Genomic DNA, 20,090 nt, shown 5'->3' with positions numbered 1-20,090 from the left:
CTCTGCTTAGAGAGGACTGTAAAGCACTGTGAAGTGGTATTTAAGTCTAAATGCTATTGCTATTGGTTTTGTCTAATTTACATTTTCTACAAAATCCAACTATCTAAAGGAATCCAACATTTCTACTGTACAGAACTTTCAAAACAGGAAAGTCAGAGGAATTTGGAAAACTACATTCTTTCTTCCTATTGCCATTCAAATTGCTTCTTCTCAAGGAATAGAGTATTTATAACTAGTGCAACTGGATTTGCTTTGATGACTGTGAGACAATTATTAGAAATCCCTTTATTAATTTTAAATCTGAATAATTTAAACCTATTATAAATTATAATATAATAGATGTCTATAAAAACGATGTTCCTTTGAAAGAAAATCTCAAAACCGGGTAGCACTTGCAATATAATACAAATAGGAAGAAAATGATTTGTTAAACAGGCAGGCAGCTAATCTACATAACTGAAAAATACCAATTGCCTATCAATCATATACTAGAAGTTTCACCTACCTGAAACTGATTTATATTCAATAATGTTATCCTCTGGAACCTTTAGATTAAAAACATCAGAAAAATTTTCTGATGAACAAGTACAAAAGAACACATTTTCTATAACAGATACCACCTTTGTAAAATATTTTGTAGTCATATATTTCTTGTACAATGCATTTTGACAGGTCTGTAGTTTAATATTAATGTTAACTTGGTTTTTATTCTTTATGCTTCAATGTCTGAAGTGTAGCATTGTACATAAAATTTTACTGTAATGAATGCAAAAACATTATTAAAATCTGAATAATTCAATAAAACCCCATGCTAGGATTCATTTTAGAGTGCAAAATTTCAGTACTTTAATTTATTTCTAATGTTTGTAAGCCACCCAGTGTTGCTTTTGGACCAGATCGGCAGCACATAAATCCAATAAATAAATATTTTAAAAAGGATTTCTGATTTCTTGAATTACGTGTTTGAATATATATTTATTTCAACATTAATAAAACTCATGACATAACTGAAATTCTAGGATGTGTAAGGTAATAGGTATTGCATCCTAGTTTTAGTGCAAAACTTTGAAAACCATCATCCCTCATAACTGACATCTTGCTTGGATTGAAGATATTTTTACTAAAGTACACTGTGAGTTGCAGAGATTAATTTTAGAATTTTCATGAAGCATTCAGTACTCCAAACAGAAATAATTGATGGGATGAGACAAATTAAGGTCTCTAGGCAGTTATGGTTATAATGTTTAAACTGCTTGTACTTTATTATTATTGGGATGGAGTTTGTGTCTTGCACCCTGACTGTAAGCATGGCAAGCAAACACAAGTAAGATTAAAAGTTGTTCAAGTTTTAAATGGCTATAAATTTGATTTTGTTTTGTCACACATTTCTGTGAAGTACTAGCAACCCCCCCCCCATATTTTTCACTTAAGATGTAAAGTTTAGCACTATTTCCCATTTAAATCTGACCTCTACACTAAGATTTGGAGGTACAACTATTTATTTATTTATTTTATTTTATTAAAATTTATATGCCGCCCTTCTCCCAAAGGACTCGGGGCGGCTCACAAGTACAAAATGACAATAAAAACAATATCACTAAACAGCATTAAAAATCCAATTTAAAATCCCATAGTTAACTAAAAAACCCAACCAGATCAGGTGATTTGAGTAAAAAGCTAGGTCTTAAGATCTTTGTGGAAGGAACGGACCAACATCAAAAAGAGGGAACTAATTGTTAACACTACTTGTCTTAACAAAGCTACTCTAACAAAACCCCTAAATAAGAACTCCCAAAAAGGTATCACCATTGTTATTCCTTCTAGGTCTTTTGTCACTATCATGCCCATTGGAAGACCAGGTATTTTCCAGTGAGGATGTCCTTGACCACAAGCTTCACAATGCTGATCTGCACATTATACACAGCTCAAAATTCTTCTCATAATGTTCTCTTTAATTTGTTAATCCTAAAGAACTGTCAAACTGATATAGAAGAAAAAGTCTCGCTCTCAATTAAAGAAACATACCAATTAAATTGAATGGTTGTTTCCTACTGAAATAAGAAAAAACTTTTTTCAGCTTTGACACAACACATATTCTTTAGACAGAATCACTTACGAAACAGGCATTGTTTCTAGAAGTATTTCTGCATAATTTTTCCTATCTATGTTATAGTTTAGAGAGCCAATTTGGTGTGGTGGTTAAGGTACTGGCCTAGAAACCAGGAGACCGTGAGTTTTAGACCTCCATTAGGCATGAAAGCCAATTGGGTGACTTTGGACCAATCACTGTCATTGAACCCAACCCACCTTACAGGGTTGCTGTTGTAGAAAAATAGGAAGCAGGAGTAATAAGTATGTGGCTTGAATTATAAAGTTGGGATAAAAATCTAATAATTCTATTGTTTCAATATGCCCATTATATATAAAGAATTGAATGTCTGTTTAACTGCATATACCACTTTCCCCCCACCCCAAAATACTCATTATGACTTATTGTAATAATTACAATTGAAGGACTGCCTTAAAATGGCAACTAAAAAGAATTTACAAAATATCTGTTCTAAAATGTTTGTATTTATCCAATACTGGGCATGCATTTTAAATCTATTTATGGATAATTGTGTCTGAAGTATCTGAATCCCTACTCCAATAAAAGAACCAGAGACTAATTGCCAGATTTGGATAACATTCCAATAATAATTTTGATACACGCAACTCATATTGAAATTTGTGATGTAACAAATGAAACACAAGTGGTGGCTTAATTTCATAATTAATTGGGTTCACATGTTACATTACAGGTAGTCCTTGACTTATGACAATATGGACCAGAAAATTTATTAAATGGTAATACTCATTAAGTGAAGCATCACACGATCATACTCAATTTTAAAATTGAATATGGCAATTTTAGGCATACTCAAGGCAAATCACCATGGTAATTTAACAAGACATCATGTAACCATAACTTCTAGCTTTCCCTGCTGGATTTTCCATTGACTTTGCTTGTCACAAAATTATAAATGGCAAACATGTGACCACAGGACATGGCAACATTGTAAGTATGCAACATTTGCCAAGTGCCAAATCATTGAGAGTGGGGACAGTGTGACAGTTAAGTGCAAAAGCTGGTCATAAGTCACTTTTTTCAGTGCCATCATAACTTTGCTAAAGAAATAGTTGTTAAGTGAAGGGCTACCTATACATCACTGATAAACAAATTCTGATTAAGCAAACAGCCGCTGGGTTCATAAAGACCAAGTCAAAATGATGATTAACTACCATGTTTCCCTGAAAATAACACCCTGTTTTATATTTTTATGAACCCTGAAGTAAGTGCTTGACCTTACTGCCATGCGCTCAAAAGCCCGATTGGGCTTATTATCAGGGGTTGTCTTATTTTGGGTGAAACAGGGTAGTTTGGGTAATGAAATGTCTTCAAGAAATCCACGCTCAGAGAGCACTAAGAACCCTCAAGTCAAAATCACACAAAGCATATTAGAAACCAGTCAGCACCTGAGGTTTATAATATATTTAATAGTGAAAGTTAAATTATATTCTAGGTTTCACCAAATTCCCAAAACATGGCCTGAAAAAAGGAAACCAACTATTGCCAGCTATTTAAAATTGTTTTTTCTATCTTTTTGTTCTCCTTTATGCATCAGTGCCTATTAGCTGTTTTCTGCTTAAATCCTACGTTTGTGAAATCTTGGTTCTCAAATAAAACTTTCTGTAACTACACATTTAATAGATTGATCATGTTACACCTGTCTGTTCCCCACTGGAATGTAATCCATAATCACTTTGGAATAAACTCATTTTTTCTTATCTTATTTAGTAAAGCATCACGTATACAGATGGGGTAACATTATACATTTTTGCTCTATATCACAATAATAGTTTTAAATAGAACTGTTTGAAAAAGCTATAAATTTCTATCAAAATTTACAAAAATGTATTATAAGTATATTCATGTGGTGCAGTTAAAATATCAATTTTTTATCTGTTTTAAATCATATTTTAACATACACTTTGTTTTCTGCAAATCTTCACATGATAGTAACACTATCAGACATAATATCCAACAGTGCTTGTTAACTCCTGGCTTGTCAAGAGATGCAGTTGAAGTCCTAACCCAGTGCCTGGAAGAAGTGCAGATCTAGATGGGGAGGAACAGATTAAGGGTCAGTCCTGATAAATTCTGACCACAGACTATGTCTATTTGCCCCCACCACCAAATCTAGAAGTGTTCTTTGTTGATTCTCAAATAAGGCTGCATTTCCCTATATGAGACTTGTATGCAATCTGGGGGTCCACTTGAAGTTTTAGCTTCTGCTCATAGAGCAAGTGTAAGCTGCAGCCAAGAGGTCCTTTGAACAGGTACATCTAATACCCCAGTTGTAACTTTCCTAGACCAGTAGACCCTTTAGAGTCATCTGTACTCATATTACCTCATGATTGGATTAAGGTAGCATGCTTTACACAGGGATGCCCTTAAAGAACATTATAAGGCTACAGCTGGTTCAAAATGCACTGATGTGGGCATCATGTTATGCAAGTGTGACCCAATTAGCTGCACTGGTTGACAGTTGGCTTCCATGTTTATTCAATCCAAGGCACTAGTTATCACCTTCAAAGCCCTTCATGTCATAGGGCTTAGCTATCTGAGGGACAGTTTGTCTTCAAATTATCTTTGCCTGTCTGATTTGATCCAGCAGGCTGAGTATACTCTGAATAATTAAAGAATGTCATTCTGAAGGAAAATATACTCTTACTGCACTATGGAATAATCTCTCCCGCTGCCCAACCCCTGAGATTTGGATGGTCCCGTTGTTCATTGTTATATCATTCAGATAAGTACTGAAGACCTGGCTATTCTCCCAGGCATATGGGATAGGGTAATTGTGGCACCTTTTTTTGTTTTATTATGTTTTGATCTATTGGTTTGGTTTTTGTTTTTCTGGTCAACTGTATTTTTATACATTGGTTTCTGATTGGAAGTCAAAGTGGTTTGAAAGTTGGGAGGCCTAGCAAGTAAATTAATAATAATCCTCTTCCATTAGCTAATTTCCAATACTTTTGAAAAACACTGGAAAGTTGCCTCCTCTTTATACAAATTCATTCAATCTCACTATTTCCAACCAGGCTTACTCTTATCACTAACAATTTCAAAACAAGTTATCTATTTCTATAGTAAGGGATTACTGCAACTATCAAGATTATCAGATTTCCAGTTCCGAAAATATAGTTTTATAGTATGCTTGCTCCTTAACAATCAATTCAAAGCAGATATGTGTAAAATTAAAACTAACAAGGAGCAGCATTATTATTCAACTAATATATGGTAAATATTTTTCAAAGTGACAATGTTTAATCATTATTATCCTTAGAAAGCTAATATGTAGTATGTCTCACTTCTATGACGGTTTGATCTTCTGATGCCCTCTGTTCTTATGTAAAGGATATTCTGTCCTTCATTCCAGAAGATTCCATGAAATTAATGAAATTAATTTTTTTCAACAATACTTATGTAAAGGATAGTCTGTCCTTCAATCCAGAATGTTCCATGAAGTTAATCAAATTAATTTTTTTTCAATGAAAATTAACAGGAAAAAAACCTATTGAATCTAATTAGACCTATAATACATCCCAGCACAAGAGAAATGTATCTCTGGAAGGTGGGTTCTTCCATTTCCAGCAAGTTTAATTTTTATTTACAATATCCTCATACCATTTCCAAGATTCAAAGAAATGGCTTCTCAAAAAGTTACTAGTGAAGAAAAGAATAAGGTCTACTCCCCACTGCCATCTTAAATAAATTTCTAGGACACTTTTAACCTTACTGAATCTTTAACACAGGTTCCAAAGTTCACTTTATCTTGCATTATGGAAGAAACTTTCTGTGGCTGATATCAGACATTACTATATTATTAAGATGCACAGTCTTTGTTAATCGTAACTGGACATTCTTGTGCATGTGTGAAGAAAAGCTCTGGTTGCTCTCCTAACAAACAGAAGTATATGTTGCAGTTTGTTCTTGACTTCTATCTTTTCTTTGAGATTATATATATAAAACATTGAAAAATCATACTAGTGTATTATTTTTAATGTATTAAAAACCACTGAAGCAATGAGATGAGATATTCAACACCATCTGCAAAGCAATATTAAAGAATTATATACAAGAATCTCACACTTCTGCAATATTATCTAGAATATGCAGAAGTATGCTAATAATTCCATCTCAAATACTGAGAATTAGTCATATAATTATTAAATGAGAAACTCAGCACTTTAATTGCATTTCACACCATGAAAAGCAATGCTGAGATGCAATTTTAAGTATCAAGTAAGTCACGCACTATTTTCTTAACAAATTGTTCAATTAAAAATATCTAGCTGGAACCAAAGATATCACTCTGCTCACAGAAAAAACTGCAGCTCATGAAAGTTTTATATGAGTAGTTGAAGCCTTTTTCTTCATGGAGAGGAACCTTTTGATTCAACCTCTCAATTTTATTGTTCAGTGAGCTGGACCCCCATGTACTGAAAAGAAACAATGAGGCAATTTCTGAATGATTCCTTTGTCTCCCAAAAATCTGTCTTTGAAGACATGGGAACTTACCAGAGCAACATGAGAGACCATACTCAAGGCCGCAGCAAAACAGGAAATCAATGAAACTCTCTCTCCATTCCCATTCACCCATAAACAAATGGGGCTTTATTTCTGGAACATCTAATCTGGATTCAACTGAGATTTTTTGCTTCACAGAAAACACTTCCCCAATTAAGTAACGCTTTTCAAAATAAAAATAAATTTTCATTTCCTAGTCAGATCACCAACCCAAATTCTGTATTTTTATTGGCCTTTGCTGTTGAAGTACACCAAACAATTAAAAATAGATAGCTCAAATCTTCAGAAAGACAGCTTTATTAACAAGAGGCTTAGTAAGTTTAACAGTGTAGTACAATCAATCATGTCATTTTTCAGGAGTGCACCATCTCAGTTCCTGTCAAAGCAATTTCAAATCCATGAATTACAATAGTTGTAATGCAGCCACCTCTTCATTGCAACACCTTCACACAGTCTTTCAAACTGCAAAAATCCTCTCTGATGTAGCATTCAATAGGCTTTTGCATCCATTTTACACACTGGGTGAATAGAACAGTCGCCACTTGCATTTCTATATCAAAACAGGCTGTGCACTTCAAATGTTCCATCATACACAACTCAAAAGACACTGTTTAACTAGGAACAGAATAGCTTTTAAGTTGTTTAAAATACAATGATTTTCAAAGGGTTTTTCAAACAACTTATTTCAATCTTTCCATTTTTGAACTCTAATCATGAATAGTCCAAATTTCTACTTTGATTTTTCTATATAACGGTATCTTCTCTTTCCTAAGAAAATCCTACTTAAAAAAAACAACAACACTACATAGAGATTGAAAGTGAAAATATAAGCCATTGTAAAGACTGTAAGAACTCAAATGTACTGGGATATGTTTGCAAAGCTTTAATGTCTTAAGTGATCCATAGTAATAATTCACAAAAGTTCAAGAAGTAATAGTAACACAAATGATTACTAACATTAACACTTCGCATCAGTCCCTTATGTTCACGTATTAAACCAAGAGATTTTATAAGAATGTGATTCAAAAAAATACACAACATACACAGTGTACAAAAACCAAATGATAAGCATCCTATTCCAACTGTAACATACAATCCTAACAAAACCATCTAATCAAACATTTTTTTTTCAAGTTATGGCATTGCATGGCACCTTCACGTATTCATTTTAATCATACAGTGAATAAAGATGCAGAACAACAACATGGGTACCTGCACTTGTGGCAAATATATTCTATATAATTAGTTGCAATAATAACTAAAATTATTCCACAAAAAAGCTGGAATTTTACAGATTGTTCTGTTCATATATAGGAAAACCGCCTATCTCTAATTTTACTGTCCATATACCAAGAATCTTTGAAAACAAGTACATAAACAATCTGTGTATACTTTGACTTTATTCAGTTGCAAAGTAAGACTTTAAAAACAGAAAAATCTTTGACTCGTGTAAACAAAGAAATTCAGCCAGCTCTTAACCAACTCTAGGAATATCTTGTTTCTATTTTACAATGGCTTCAGTAGCACCCACTAAGAGATCACTAACTTCATCATGACAATTTTCTTCAACTTTCCTAACTTTCAACAAACCAATCTGGACTCCATGATGAATATTTCATGGTCAATTGAGCATTAGAAAACTTCTCTATTGATGAGAATCCTTTTCCATGTATCTGTACTGGCAGAACTGCACATCCACTGTGATGTATATTTTCTCTTGCAGCAATTGTTCTGTAAACAGTTAAACCAGTGTTCTCATTTTTATCAAAACAAATTTGTAGTTTAAACAAATTATAGTTTCTACCTGGAGCTACTATAAAACAGTCTGAATGCATAAATCACAGCACTAATAACTAATCTACAAGGATGTTATACTCCAACTAACCTAGAACAAGCTTGACTTTTCGTGAGCCTATTGGTCTGTCATTCAGATCAACAACAGCTGCCATTGCTTCATCACGAGATTCAAATGCAACCATTGCTTCACCTGTAGGCATGCCTTTCTCACTGTATTTTAAACACACTGAACCTGGGATTACTTGATAACCATAGAAAAAATCCAAAATTTCATCCACTGATACAGTAAAGGGCATATTTTGAACTTTAATGACAGTAGGCCCCGGCTTACCAGACCCAGCTCCAAACCCAGGTGGCCCAGTAATATGCATGTTTCCAGGTCCAGGTCCAAACCCTGGAGGTCCACTTATATGTCCAAGCCCAGTACTATGACCTGGAGGTCCACTACCAAAATTAGGAGGACCAGTTAAATTACCAGGGCCATTTCCAAAATTCTGAGGACCTCCTCCAAAACCAGAAGGCCCTGTTAAATTACTCGGCCCACCTCCAAAACCTGGGACATCAATACCTGTACCAGGCATAACAGGCAAGCCACTGCTTCCAATAGCAGGCATTCCTGGCCTGGAGTCACCAAAACCACCTCCCCCTATTCCTGGTGGTGGAAGAGGAGGACCAAATACATTAGAACCACTGAAATTGCCAGGAAAATGAAAAGGAGGACCACTCTTTACATCTTTTGAACTACCACTTATGAAAGAATGCTCATCCCCACCAGCATTCTGTACTCCTGGCATTGCTGTACCCCCTTGCAATGGCATTTTCAATGGCATTTTTTTTGCTTGAGAGGGAGGATTTCTCTCAATTTCTCTCATTTCTTCAAGAGAAATCACTCTCAACACAATATCTCTCCCATTCAGTTTCTTTCGATGTAGGCGCTCTGACTTACGAGCATCTTCTTCAGTTTTGAATTGGACCAGCGCTTGTCCTAATCCTTGTCCATTAGTATCAACAAGTATTTGTATAGAACTCTCCTCTATGGCCAGCCCTTCAAGAAATTGAAGAATTTCCATTTTGGTAATATTGTAGGGGATATTAGATATGTGTGCACAGAGTTTAGATGGGCTCATCTCTCCTTCTGCATTTATCATAATTTCTCTCTGGTCATAGTTGAAACTTTGTAGTCTTTTCCGGATCATATCTATTTTTTCTAACATAGCTTTTTTAGTTATGGGATGAACTTGAATGAAACGATTTCCTATGTACTGCTTATGATGACACAAAGCTGCTTTGTAGTCAGTTTCATTTCTGAATTCAACAAAACCTTCACCAAGTGCTTTCCCATTGGGTCCATAAGCTATGTAAATACTGTCTTCTACAATATCTAGTTTTTTAAAGAAATCAATTACGTGTTTGTTCTCAGATTCAAAGGGAAGACCTTTCAAATAAACGCAGAAACCCTGATCATGTGGAGATCTGGATCTTGATCTTTTCTGTCCATTAGGAGATTTGGACATAGAGAGAGTTTGAGGAGGATGGTTTTGTCCAGAAGGACCCATAGTTTGCTTGAATGTTATATGACCCCCTGCAGAAACCCACTGTCTCTCTGTTGCCGGACTAACTTCGACATAACGTTGAATCATCAGCATCCTGTTTCTTTTCAAGGCTTCAAATGTATCTTGAGGAGAGCAAAACTTAACTAGTCCATTTCCATTATTGCGTCCCACATGATCTTTCAGAATATGTACTGCATCCACACGGAGTCCATGGAAAAAATCTTTGACATCAGACTCTGTTGCTGAAAATGGCATTCCATGAACACTGACATACAAATCGTCTGGATTGATAGGAAGAGATTTCACGCTACTTTGAGAATTGATCTGAATAGCATTTATAGGATTCATGAACATTGGATTCAAGTTACTGTTTAAATTCATTGCTGTTCCAGACCCATTCATTCCAGCAGGTAAAGGAGCAACAGGCGGGGGATTCATAGGAGGCATTCCTGATAAAGGAGGCAGAGATGTCATAGGTGGGACAGGAGGCACAGGAGGTATTGGGGGGACAGGAGGCACAGGAGGCAATGTAGGAACAGGAGGAGGAACAGGTATGGGAGGAATAGAAGGCATTGGGGGCAATGATGGTAAAGTTGGAATAGGAGGTATTGGTGGAGGTGGAACTGTATTCATTGGCGAGGCAGTACTAGATATAGTAGAGCTAAAAGTGGGACTTCCAAAAGTAACACCCAAACTGGGAGGTGCGGTTCCCATACTAGCAGTGGAAAATGTTGGTATGTTTTTGTTGCTTTCATGAACTGAAGTTGCTGCAGTTACTACACTCGGAGAAGGGCTATTAAAATTAGATACTGTAGTAGAAAGAGTCACTCTACTACTTATTCCAGAACTAGGTGGTGGAACAGATCTGCTAGCATTTGCTGGCGGTATATCTAGATTTGCTGTTTCAAAACGCCTACGACTGAGTTCAATCATGTTTTGCATTTCAGTTTTACTGCTCAGCAACAGGGTGACTTTGGACCCTTTAATGGTACCACCTGTGCGCATCATACCAAGCCTTGCATCTTCATCAGTGGCAAAGACGATGAAAGCCTCACCCAGCTCACCCCCTACAATATGCACGCCCCCATCAGGAATGGTCAATCCAGAGAAGAAGTGACGAATGTCCATAGTCCCCGCCACAATTGGGAGACCTTGTAAGCGGATGACCACAGCCATGCTGCGCTGAAATACACACACCTGCAGATGAGAAAAGCAACGACTAGGTCAGACTATTCATGACACCACATGTTTAATCTAGAAATCATTACTTTTTAATGTTCCTGAAGATCTTGAATGAGAATTCTATTTTCTACATCTATTTACATGGTACTTTCTACACAGACTAATATAAAAGCAAGATCATAACAAGTCTTTCAAGTAAACTGCAACATGAAGTGACAAAGCTATTAGCTTGAATCCAATCAAGAATTGGCACCAAAAAAAGAAAAAGAGAAACCCTCCAAGAAAGCATTAAATCAGAACTTTGCACAATCCAATCCACAAATTGCATTTGAAGCAGGCTGGAAAAATTATAAATCAAAGCTTATATTTCAGGCCCAAACTATAACAGAAAGTTCTTTAAAGATAAGTAGGCATTAAAACCAGAGTTATGGATATCCAATCACTTAGCATCTTTGCATCCTGCTCACGGCCCCTCTTCATCCCTTGGTAGTTTCCTTTTCTCTCCTACAGTAATTTCTTTGTGTAAACTAGAAGATCTGACACTGTATTTGGACAAAAAATTCTAGAATTTCTAGCCACGATAGAACCTTCTACTTTTAGGAATAGGCTCCAAACCAAAAGTTCACTCTTATTTCTCAGTCTCTATAAAACTAATGTTAGATCTTTCTACTACTAACAGTATTAAAATATAGCCATGAACATCTCTGATTCAGCTAAGTAGCAATGACACAAATGTTTCTATAATGAAAGATCAGGAATATCTATGAATGAATACACTATCGAGAATTATTATTTAACATATGATTTAACATGGAAATCTTCTTCCAAACAACATTAAAAAGAATGCTGGGATTCCAAAAATCTACTCTATTAGGATTTTCATCATTTCAAAAATCCCAATCTTTAAAAGATTGGGATTTACCTTTCCCTCTATCCATCTGCCGGCCTGGTTACTTAATTAAGCAGAAAGGGATCTTTTGAAAGTCCACCTCCAAAACTGTTAAAAAGTTACCCATAGACTACACAGGAGAGAATCCTCTACTGTGGTGTTCCCTAGCTATAGAATACATTCTCCAAGGAGGTTTGTTCAGGCCATATTACTGTACAAATTAAGGACAGTATAAAAACCCATCTTTCATCAAATTTTTACTTGACTGAGTTTTGATTTTAAATTTGCCTCGTTTTTAATTATTTCATGCTTTATAATTTGCATTTCTAATATTGTACATTCAATTGATGCAATTTGCCTTGGATTTTACATAGACAGAAAAGTGAGACAAAAAATAAAATGGGAGGAACCCTTCCTTGTTTAATTAAAGTCTCCTTATGGTTGCAGAGAACATTAATTTTAACTGAAATCACCAAAAACTAATAGTCCTAAGAATGAAAGCTCAACCAATGCCTTAGAATTTATAACACAGATAAAATAAGACAGGAAACTAATAAAAGGTCATGCTGCTAGAATCTTCAAAACAAATTTAGTTTAATTCTCCTTTAAAATATATGTATGCATTTGTATCTCTATATATACTAAAACTAATGATGCAACAAAGCCATCCATTCATCAATACAGGTAATCCTCGACTTACAAAATTTATTTAGTGAATGTTCAAAGTTACAACATACTTTAAAAAATGGCTTATGACTGTTTTTCACACTTACAACCATTGTAGCATCCCCATGGTCACATGATCGAAATTCAGATGCTTGGCAACTGACTTATATTTATGATGGTTGCAATGTCCCAGGGTCATGTGATCACCTTTTGCAACCTTCTGACAAGCAAGTCAATGGAGAAGCCATAGTCACTTAATAAACATTTTACTAACTTAACTGCAATGATTCATTTAACAACTGTGGCATGAAAGTTCGTAAACTAAGGCAAAACTCATTTAACAAATGTCTCACTTAGCAACAGATATTTTGGACTCAATTGCAGACATAAGTTGAAAACTACCTGTATAGGTACACTGAGAAGACATTGAAATTGGGAATGGTAAGACTATGCTGGTCTACAAATTCTGCAGAACATGTAAACATACACTCACTGGCAACATCATAAATTCTGTTATTAAAACTGAGATTAATACTCCCATACCTGAAAAATGTATAATTAAATAAACTTAATGACAAGGCAAAATTGGAGAGGCAGTTTTTGTGTCACCTTATACAACACAATTGAGTTTCCTTTTATTATGGACAAAAGGTTGTACCAAACAGAAGGCCAGAAGGATTCTTTATTCGGGGTGTATTGTACTGTATTCACAACATAAACCAATACATTTTTTCACCTAATTATGATTTGATACCTATATGCTTATTTCCAAAATCATCATATATCAAAAAATATGTACGAAGGTTATTTTATGCAGTTATTTTTCCTGCTAGCAAATTCTTTATATGTATTAAAATCACTATTGGCCAATATTGTTAAGAGAAAGCAAATAAAATCTTCCAAATACCGTAACAGATATTAATAAAAATGCATTTCAAGTTTCAATGGGAGAAATACTGTATCCTAAAAATATGTTACTCAAATGGAAGACAATTCAAAATCCACACAAACTAGTTAACTTTAGCTACAAATCGGAGTTTATTATAATGTAAGGCCAATATATATAATAAACAAGGAATGAGTTTAAAATTGAGTTCCTATATAATGGTCACATGTAAATATGCTTAATGCTTTAAAAGTTAAAAACACTAGAAGCAGTCCAATTTGTCAATATTAAAAGTATTTAATATCAAAAGCAAGTGTTTAGTAGAAAATTAGAAAATTACCTACTGTAACATTGATCATCATTGATCAACCAGGAATAAAAGAGAGGTATTTAAATGCTTAGACATATATGCCTTTGGACTGTAGAACCTACCATGAATAAATGTGTAAGTTGAGTGGCAAAACCAAGTGGCCTACTCAGTCTTTTAGGTGATATAATTGCTTTAGCCTTTTCTTGTATTATAAAGACTTAAGGGGTTTGTTTTGCATTAACAATCCACATAAATATTCACATTTTCCAAAGATTTAGGTATTATGAATCAAATATTCAAATCCTACTGATGTTTTTATTCAGATTTTAAGAGCTATACTGATTATTAAACAAATTACAGGTTTGAAGACCTAGCCAAAGCTATTTGCCTTTCTCTGTGACCATCATCTGATAGGTCAAACATAAGGGAAGTCACAACAGCAGGCCAACTACATATTGTGAAAATATGTAAAATATATGTAAAAACTCTACAATACATCTCCAAATACAAGTTTTGGCTGAAGGTAAGCTGGAGATTTTTCAAGATCGATATAAATACATTATTTGTATTAAATATTTATGTGCTTTAATATAACACGTAAGTTACTATACATTTCCAATTACTAAGCAAAATGCAATTACCATCTAAGAAAGCAATTACTAACTGAAAGAGTTATATACAGAACTTTCTCTGCAACCATAAACAATTTTGAGACCAATGCAGATAGCTACATCTTTGTAATCAAAATAATTCGGTCTAATAAATTTGCTCAAAATAAAGGTAGTTCACGACTTACAACCATTTATTTAGTGACCAAAATTACAACAGCACTAAAAAAAGGATTTTATGACCAGTTTTCACACTTACAACCATTGCAGCATCGCCATGGTCATGTAACCCAAAATTCAGACTCTTGGCAAATGGCATGTATTTATGACAGTTGCATTATTCCAGGATCATGTGGTCAACTTTTGCGACCTTCTACAAATAAACTTAATGGGTAAGCCAGATTCACTTAACCACCTTGTTACAGGGGTGGGTTCTACCTACCTTTACTACTGGTTCGCAACGGGGCCGCACGCGCTTGCTTCACTCACATGCGCGCGCTGCTCTTCTGCACATGTGCAGAAGCATTTTGATGATGTCAGGGTCGGTGGGCAGAGCCTCCCGCCGGTTTTACTACTGGTGCTATAGAATCGGTGTGAACGGGGGGCAACCCACCACTGGTTAGTAACCATGTTACTAACCTAACTGCAGTGATTTACTCCCTGTGGCATGAAAGGTTGTAAAATTAGCAAAACAACTGTCTTGCTCAGGAAAGGAAATTTGGGGTCAGTTGTAGTCGTAAGTTGAGGACTACCTGTACTAAGAGACATTAGGCACCTTCAAAATTAATATTGGATCGATATGAGAGGCATATATAGCTTTAAAAAACTCACGACTATCTGTCTTCATAATGATAGTGAAAAATGTTTACAATAACTTCAGTCTTTTACTTTCATATCTTCACTATGCTATTGGCATGTAGTAATGTTTTATATTTTGATAGCTACTCTACCTTTCAGATAGAGCAAAATAAAAATAAAGAGAACTATAATAAACCAATTTTATAAAGCTCTAATATTTAAAACCACAGATTTTTTTTGTCATAGGGAGCCTATTTAGAACATTTTAAAATGCAAAGAAATAAAAAATATTATTTTAAAATACAAAACAGAATTATTGTATATAAACAGCCTCTTCATATTCAAAGTATAACCAACCAACATATACAAGCAGCATAATATTGTAGTCTCCAGAAAAACAGCCTGTCCATATATTCAAAAAATGTTTTAAATCTATTACTTTAAAGTAAATAAAGTCCATATTAATACAACCTCACTCACTGAATGAATATATATATATATATTAAACTGGGACATCAAGGAGAAAAAAAATCTGTACTGTTTTGGTGACTGAAATGTTTAAAATCAATGCATATATTCAAAATCATTGCAAAATAATCTTGAGTTGTCCAATTGTGCTCATTAATCATAAATATATTTTGAGAGCATCTTACCTGCAAAGAGAGATGGTTTTTTTTCCTTAAACAAGTAGTAGAAGCCAAGTCAATCCTGTGGGCAACCAATTAAAACCAACTTTTAGACTGCAATAAAGAATAAATGGAGGCAAGAATCAATGCAAGTAACATATAGCTACAGTTAACAGTCCATTCTGAACTGTGCATTAAAGAAACCTTGGGGACAAAACCATGATAAAGTACTCCCAATATATAGCAAACCACAGGTTTGAGCATGCCCAAATTAAAACTTCTGTTTATCTCTCACATTAGTTCACAATAACAACAATTAGTGTTTATTTTATATCAAAGTACAAACATAAACATGAAAATAACTAAAAAAACCATAACATACTGTATTCTCTCAAATTTATATGCTCATTAGATATATAATTTGCCAATACTGATTTCAAAAAGATGATTATTTTTCCCCTATCAAGAAAAAATAGAATTTCTCATCCAATTATATAGGAAAAACCCCTCCAATAGTCTTTGAGATCCTGCCACAGTTGCAGAAATCAGATTAAATCCTCAATACCATACATCAACCTTCCATTCACATATTTTGCTGTGAAACTGTCACTGATCAATTAAAAAAATGGTATAATCCAATGCAAATTAGAAACAGGACAATTCATTCTCAACGGAATAGATCAAAATATTATTCCACAATCAAAAAAGTACCAAACATTAAGCAAGGTTGTCCATTTTGGCAGTTTAGGAATACCTACAAGATCTGTAATTTGGCACTCAGTAACTACAAAATCTAAAATAATATCCTATTTAAAGAAAGAAAACGAAGCCAACAATAAACGGAATAAAAATGCCATGAATACCTGAACAAGTAGTGCTGGTAACTAAGGGTATTTAAGCATTACAGAAAGGAAGTTTTTATTGACCTGTATTCCTATAATTTATCAAGTGTTTAAAACTAGCATAACATAACCACATGATTAATACTTTCCACCAAATTCAAATTAAAGCCTCAAATATTACGTTTCTCCAAAAATAAGACCCTGTCTTATATTTTTTGAACCCTGAAATAAGCGCTTGGCCTTATTGCCATGCACTCAAAAGCCCGATTGGGCTTATTATTATCAGGGAATGTCTTATTTTGGGGGAAACAGGATAGCGAGGAAAAAAACCACACCTCCAAATCTAAACTGACCAGAATATTCACTGGCTTCCTAAATGTTCATGTTGGTTTGTGAAAGAATATATTGGCACAAATTGTACTTTCGTTCACTTGAAAATCTTGAAATTTTTACACATAATTTCATTTTCATATAAGTCAGAAGTTGTCCATAAGACATGCTAGAAGCTGCAGTTTACTTGATATTTCTACTCAAAACAACCTGTCAACATGCTGTTTTCCCTTTGCTTCTATTTTGTATAAACTTCATGCATGACTACATATTTAAACCATCAAAATGTGGTGTGTGTGTGTAGAGAGAGAGATTAATATGCTGAAATGTTCTGCAATGTCTGTGTCTGATCTTCATCATTCCAATGCTGATAACTGGGCTAATTATTTTCACAAATCTCACTTCCAACATCTGCAACTGAATTTTGAAAGTACACATCAAAGTCCTATGGAACTATGATACTTGTGAAAGTATGACAAAGTGAAATATTCTAAAGTACAAACAGCTTCTCAACATTTTCTTGGATCCTTCGGTTACACTATAATTGCAGACTTAATGTGCTTACCCAACATCTGGGAAGAGAACAGAAATAAGAAAACAAAAATAAATTAATTCACAGAGCTGAAGTCAATATAAAGACAAAATGCCAGACAAGCTTTCCAATTCAAGTTCACCGAACTCAAAATGCCAAACCTTATTTTTGAAAACTTTTATAAAGCTGTTTTATCCATTTGTACTTCAACACATTTAAATTTCTGCAACTTTTGACTTTTTAAAGTATCTAGTGAATTCACATCAATTATTGCTTCTGTTTAGGATTTGTTTGCATTTATACCATTCTCCAACATGAAAAATAAGTCAACATAATAAGGTATCCAATACAGCTCTATATTATCAAGATTTCAAAGCATATGACTAAATTCTATATATAATTACTTTCTCTCATCTCTCCAGAACTAATGGATATGTTATCTTTTTCAACACAGAACTTTTTTTAAAAAAGCATCCAGGCTGAACATATAGAATAGAATATACACCAAGCCTTATGAAAATATTTCCTTTAAATCACTTTAACCAATACTGACATTTGTTTTCACCTATTATCACTTCACAAAATTGTTTGCATCCAAGACGGACCAGTTTCGGATTTCGCATTTATGTAATGAAAAAGTGCAGTCAATGCATGCCTTAAGACCATTCACGATTAAAACAAAAAACAAAAACAAATACACACCAATACCGGAACTTGTATAAAATGACACTATTTTCAGTCCGAAAAGATCAAGAATTATAATAGCATTTTTAGATTAAGCCAAGTATCATTAATGAATATGCGCAAGAGAGCAATTTTATTCAAACCAGAAAGCAGACGTATTGTAGTAACTGTGATCGTTGCAGCGTTTTCCGCAGCCAAGGCCATCTTGGCTTAAAATCCAAAACAGCCTCACTTCGCTTCCCTCCCCTTTAACGAGGGCGCTTGCACTTTTCCTTGGCCGGGCGACCAGCAACATCAAATTAGGCCCGAGGAGGCCCTGGAAAAGCCTGGCTTCACGCAGCCAATTTACGGTAAGAGCACCAATACTCACCTACCCCATAAGAAACGGGGTTACAAAACGACGAGGCCCATAGGCAGTTTTTCCCTGCCCGGAGCCAGCTCAGCCATTCACAGAAACGACACAAACCTGCGCGCCAAGACTAATATACCATGGGGACGTTACACATCCTCCGAAGAAATCGTACCGATGACCCCACTATGGATCTAAGACTTAGGAGGCAACGAGGCTCTGGAATTTCCCTCAGGCCTAATTCCCGCCCCCTCCGCGCCGCAGCCTTTGTGCAGCCGCAGTGAAAGAGCGCCATGTTTCGCTTGCAACCGGGGTGGGCAAGCCCTGTCTCCCCTCCCGCTCCTCAGCGAGGCAGGAGAGTTCCGTGTTCTTACCGAGGAGCCTGTACGGGAGGAAAAAGGGTTAGAGTGAAACCAACTCGCCGCCGAGCCCGGCGCCAGCGACCGAGCAGCGCCACAAAATGGCTGCCCGACCGCACCGCCTTTCTGCCCGTCCCGTTGGGAGGCAGAGAGGGAAGGAGGGTCTACAATGGGCGGCACCCCAAGGTGATGCGATGAGGCTTTTCGGGAGAATTAAAGGCACCGAGGCGTCGCGCTAAAAGCGCCTCTTCAAAAAACTTGTTTTCTGCTGAAGCGGCGCGAAGGTGCTAAGTGCTCTAACAATTAATATTTCCTTTGCGCCGAACGCTTCGGTTAGTAACCTTCCTTCACGAATGTCACGAAGCACTATTTTGAAAAGTACCTGCGAAAAGTTCTGCGAATATTAGGACCAAGCGGACATAAAATACAATATTTAACAGGTACCAATAGGTCTCCTCCAACGATCTCAACCCCCCCCCCTCGTTTCACAGACACGTTCAGCTTTTACGCTAAAGCATGGCTCGTTTCATCACGGCTGATTGAACGAGCCACAATTGCCTCCACGTTGTTCACGAGTAAAAGTAGTAAACCATGTTTTTCAAACTATAGCGGAGGAATTCACACAGCGCTACTCCAAAAGCAAACTAATTGCATCAGGTGAAAATAAAATCCCCCTCCTCCGTCCAGCTTGACTCTTGCCAAGGGCACGAACACCTACATGTTGTTTTCTTCGTAAGAAAAGAAAAACGCTTTGCAGGTGCCTTCTTGAGGATGATTTCGTGACTGGATGCCCAGTTCATTTTCAGCTCTGAAATTTAGGTCCAATCTGTCAACCCAGTAACCTTTTTTAGTTTTTTGGATTGGCTTGGGTGCTGCCTCCTGCTGCCTTCAAATTGCCTTGTGGTTTTGTGCATTTCATGGATCCAGTGGTATACCCCTATGGGCTTGTTCGTTCAGATACAAACTCCCTTAGATGATACTGTAATATAGAATTACACTGTATCATACATAAATGTTATTTTCTAGATAGATATTAGACTCTGAA

The 20,090-nt window shown here is 35.5% G+C and overlaps 2 protein-coding genes across 7 annotated transcripts in view; both read right to left on the bottom strand.

Annotated features, from left to right (window-relative positions):
* CPNE1 (copine 1) overlaps positions 1–19,175 on the bottom strand; it is a 55,551-nt gene extending 36,376 nt beyond the window's left edge. For 2 of the 6 annotated variants that reach the window (XM_034414121.2, XM_087889271.1), the window contains exon 1: positions 19,061–19,175. The gene's annotated coding sequence lies outside the window, so the exon portion shown is untranslated. Of the gene's footprint in view, positions 1–15,976; positions 16,066–18,707 lie in introns of those variants that run through there. The other 4 variants (XM_087889268.1, XM_087889267.1, XM_087889269.1 and 1 more) reach the window with 3 other exon arrangements.
* RBM12 (RNA binding motif protein 12) lies at positions 6,916–19,179 on the bottom strand. The gene is made up of 3 exons (XM_087889266.1): positions 19,061–19,179; positions 15,977–16,031; positions 6,916–11,181 (listed from the first exon to the last, which is right to left on the bottom strand). Exon 3 carries the CDS (start codon positions 11,158–11,160, stop codon positions 8,515–8,517), a length of 2,646 nt encoding a protein of 881 aa, XP_087745392.1. The 5' UTR covers positions 11,161–11,181; positions 15,977–16,031; positions 19,061–19,179; the 3' UTR covers positions 6,916–8,514.
* Positions 19,180–20,090: the final 911 nt, after the last annotated feature.

This window comes from Pantherophis guttatus, chromosome 3 (assembly GCF_059756535.1).
Source record: "Pantherophis guttatus breed Tessera chromosome 3, ASM5975653v1, whole genome shotgun sequence".
NCBI lineage: Eukaryota > Metazoa > Chordata > Lepidosauria > Squamata > Colubridae > Pantherophis > Pantherophis guttatus.
The sequence above is the reverse complement of the archived record's forward strand: the minus strand, read 5'-3'. Positions and strand labels throughout refer to the sequence as shown.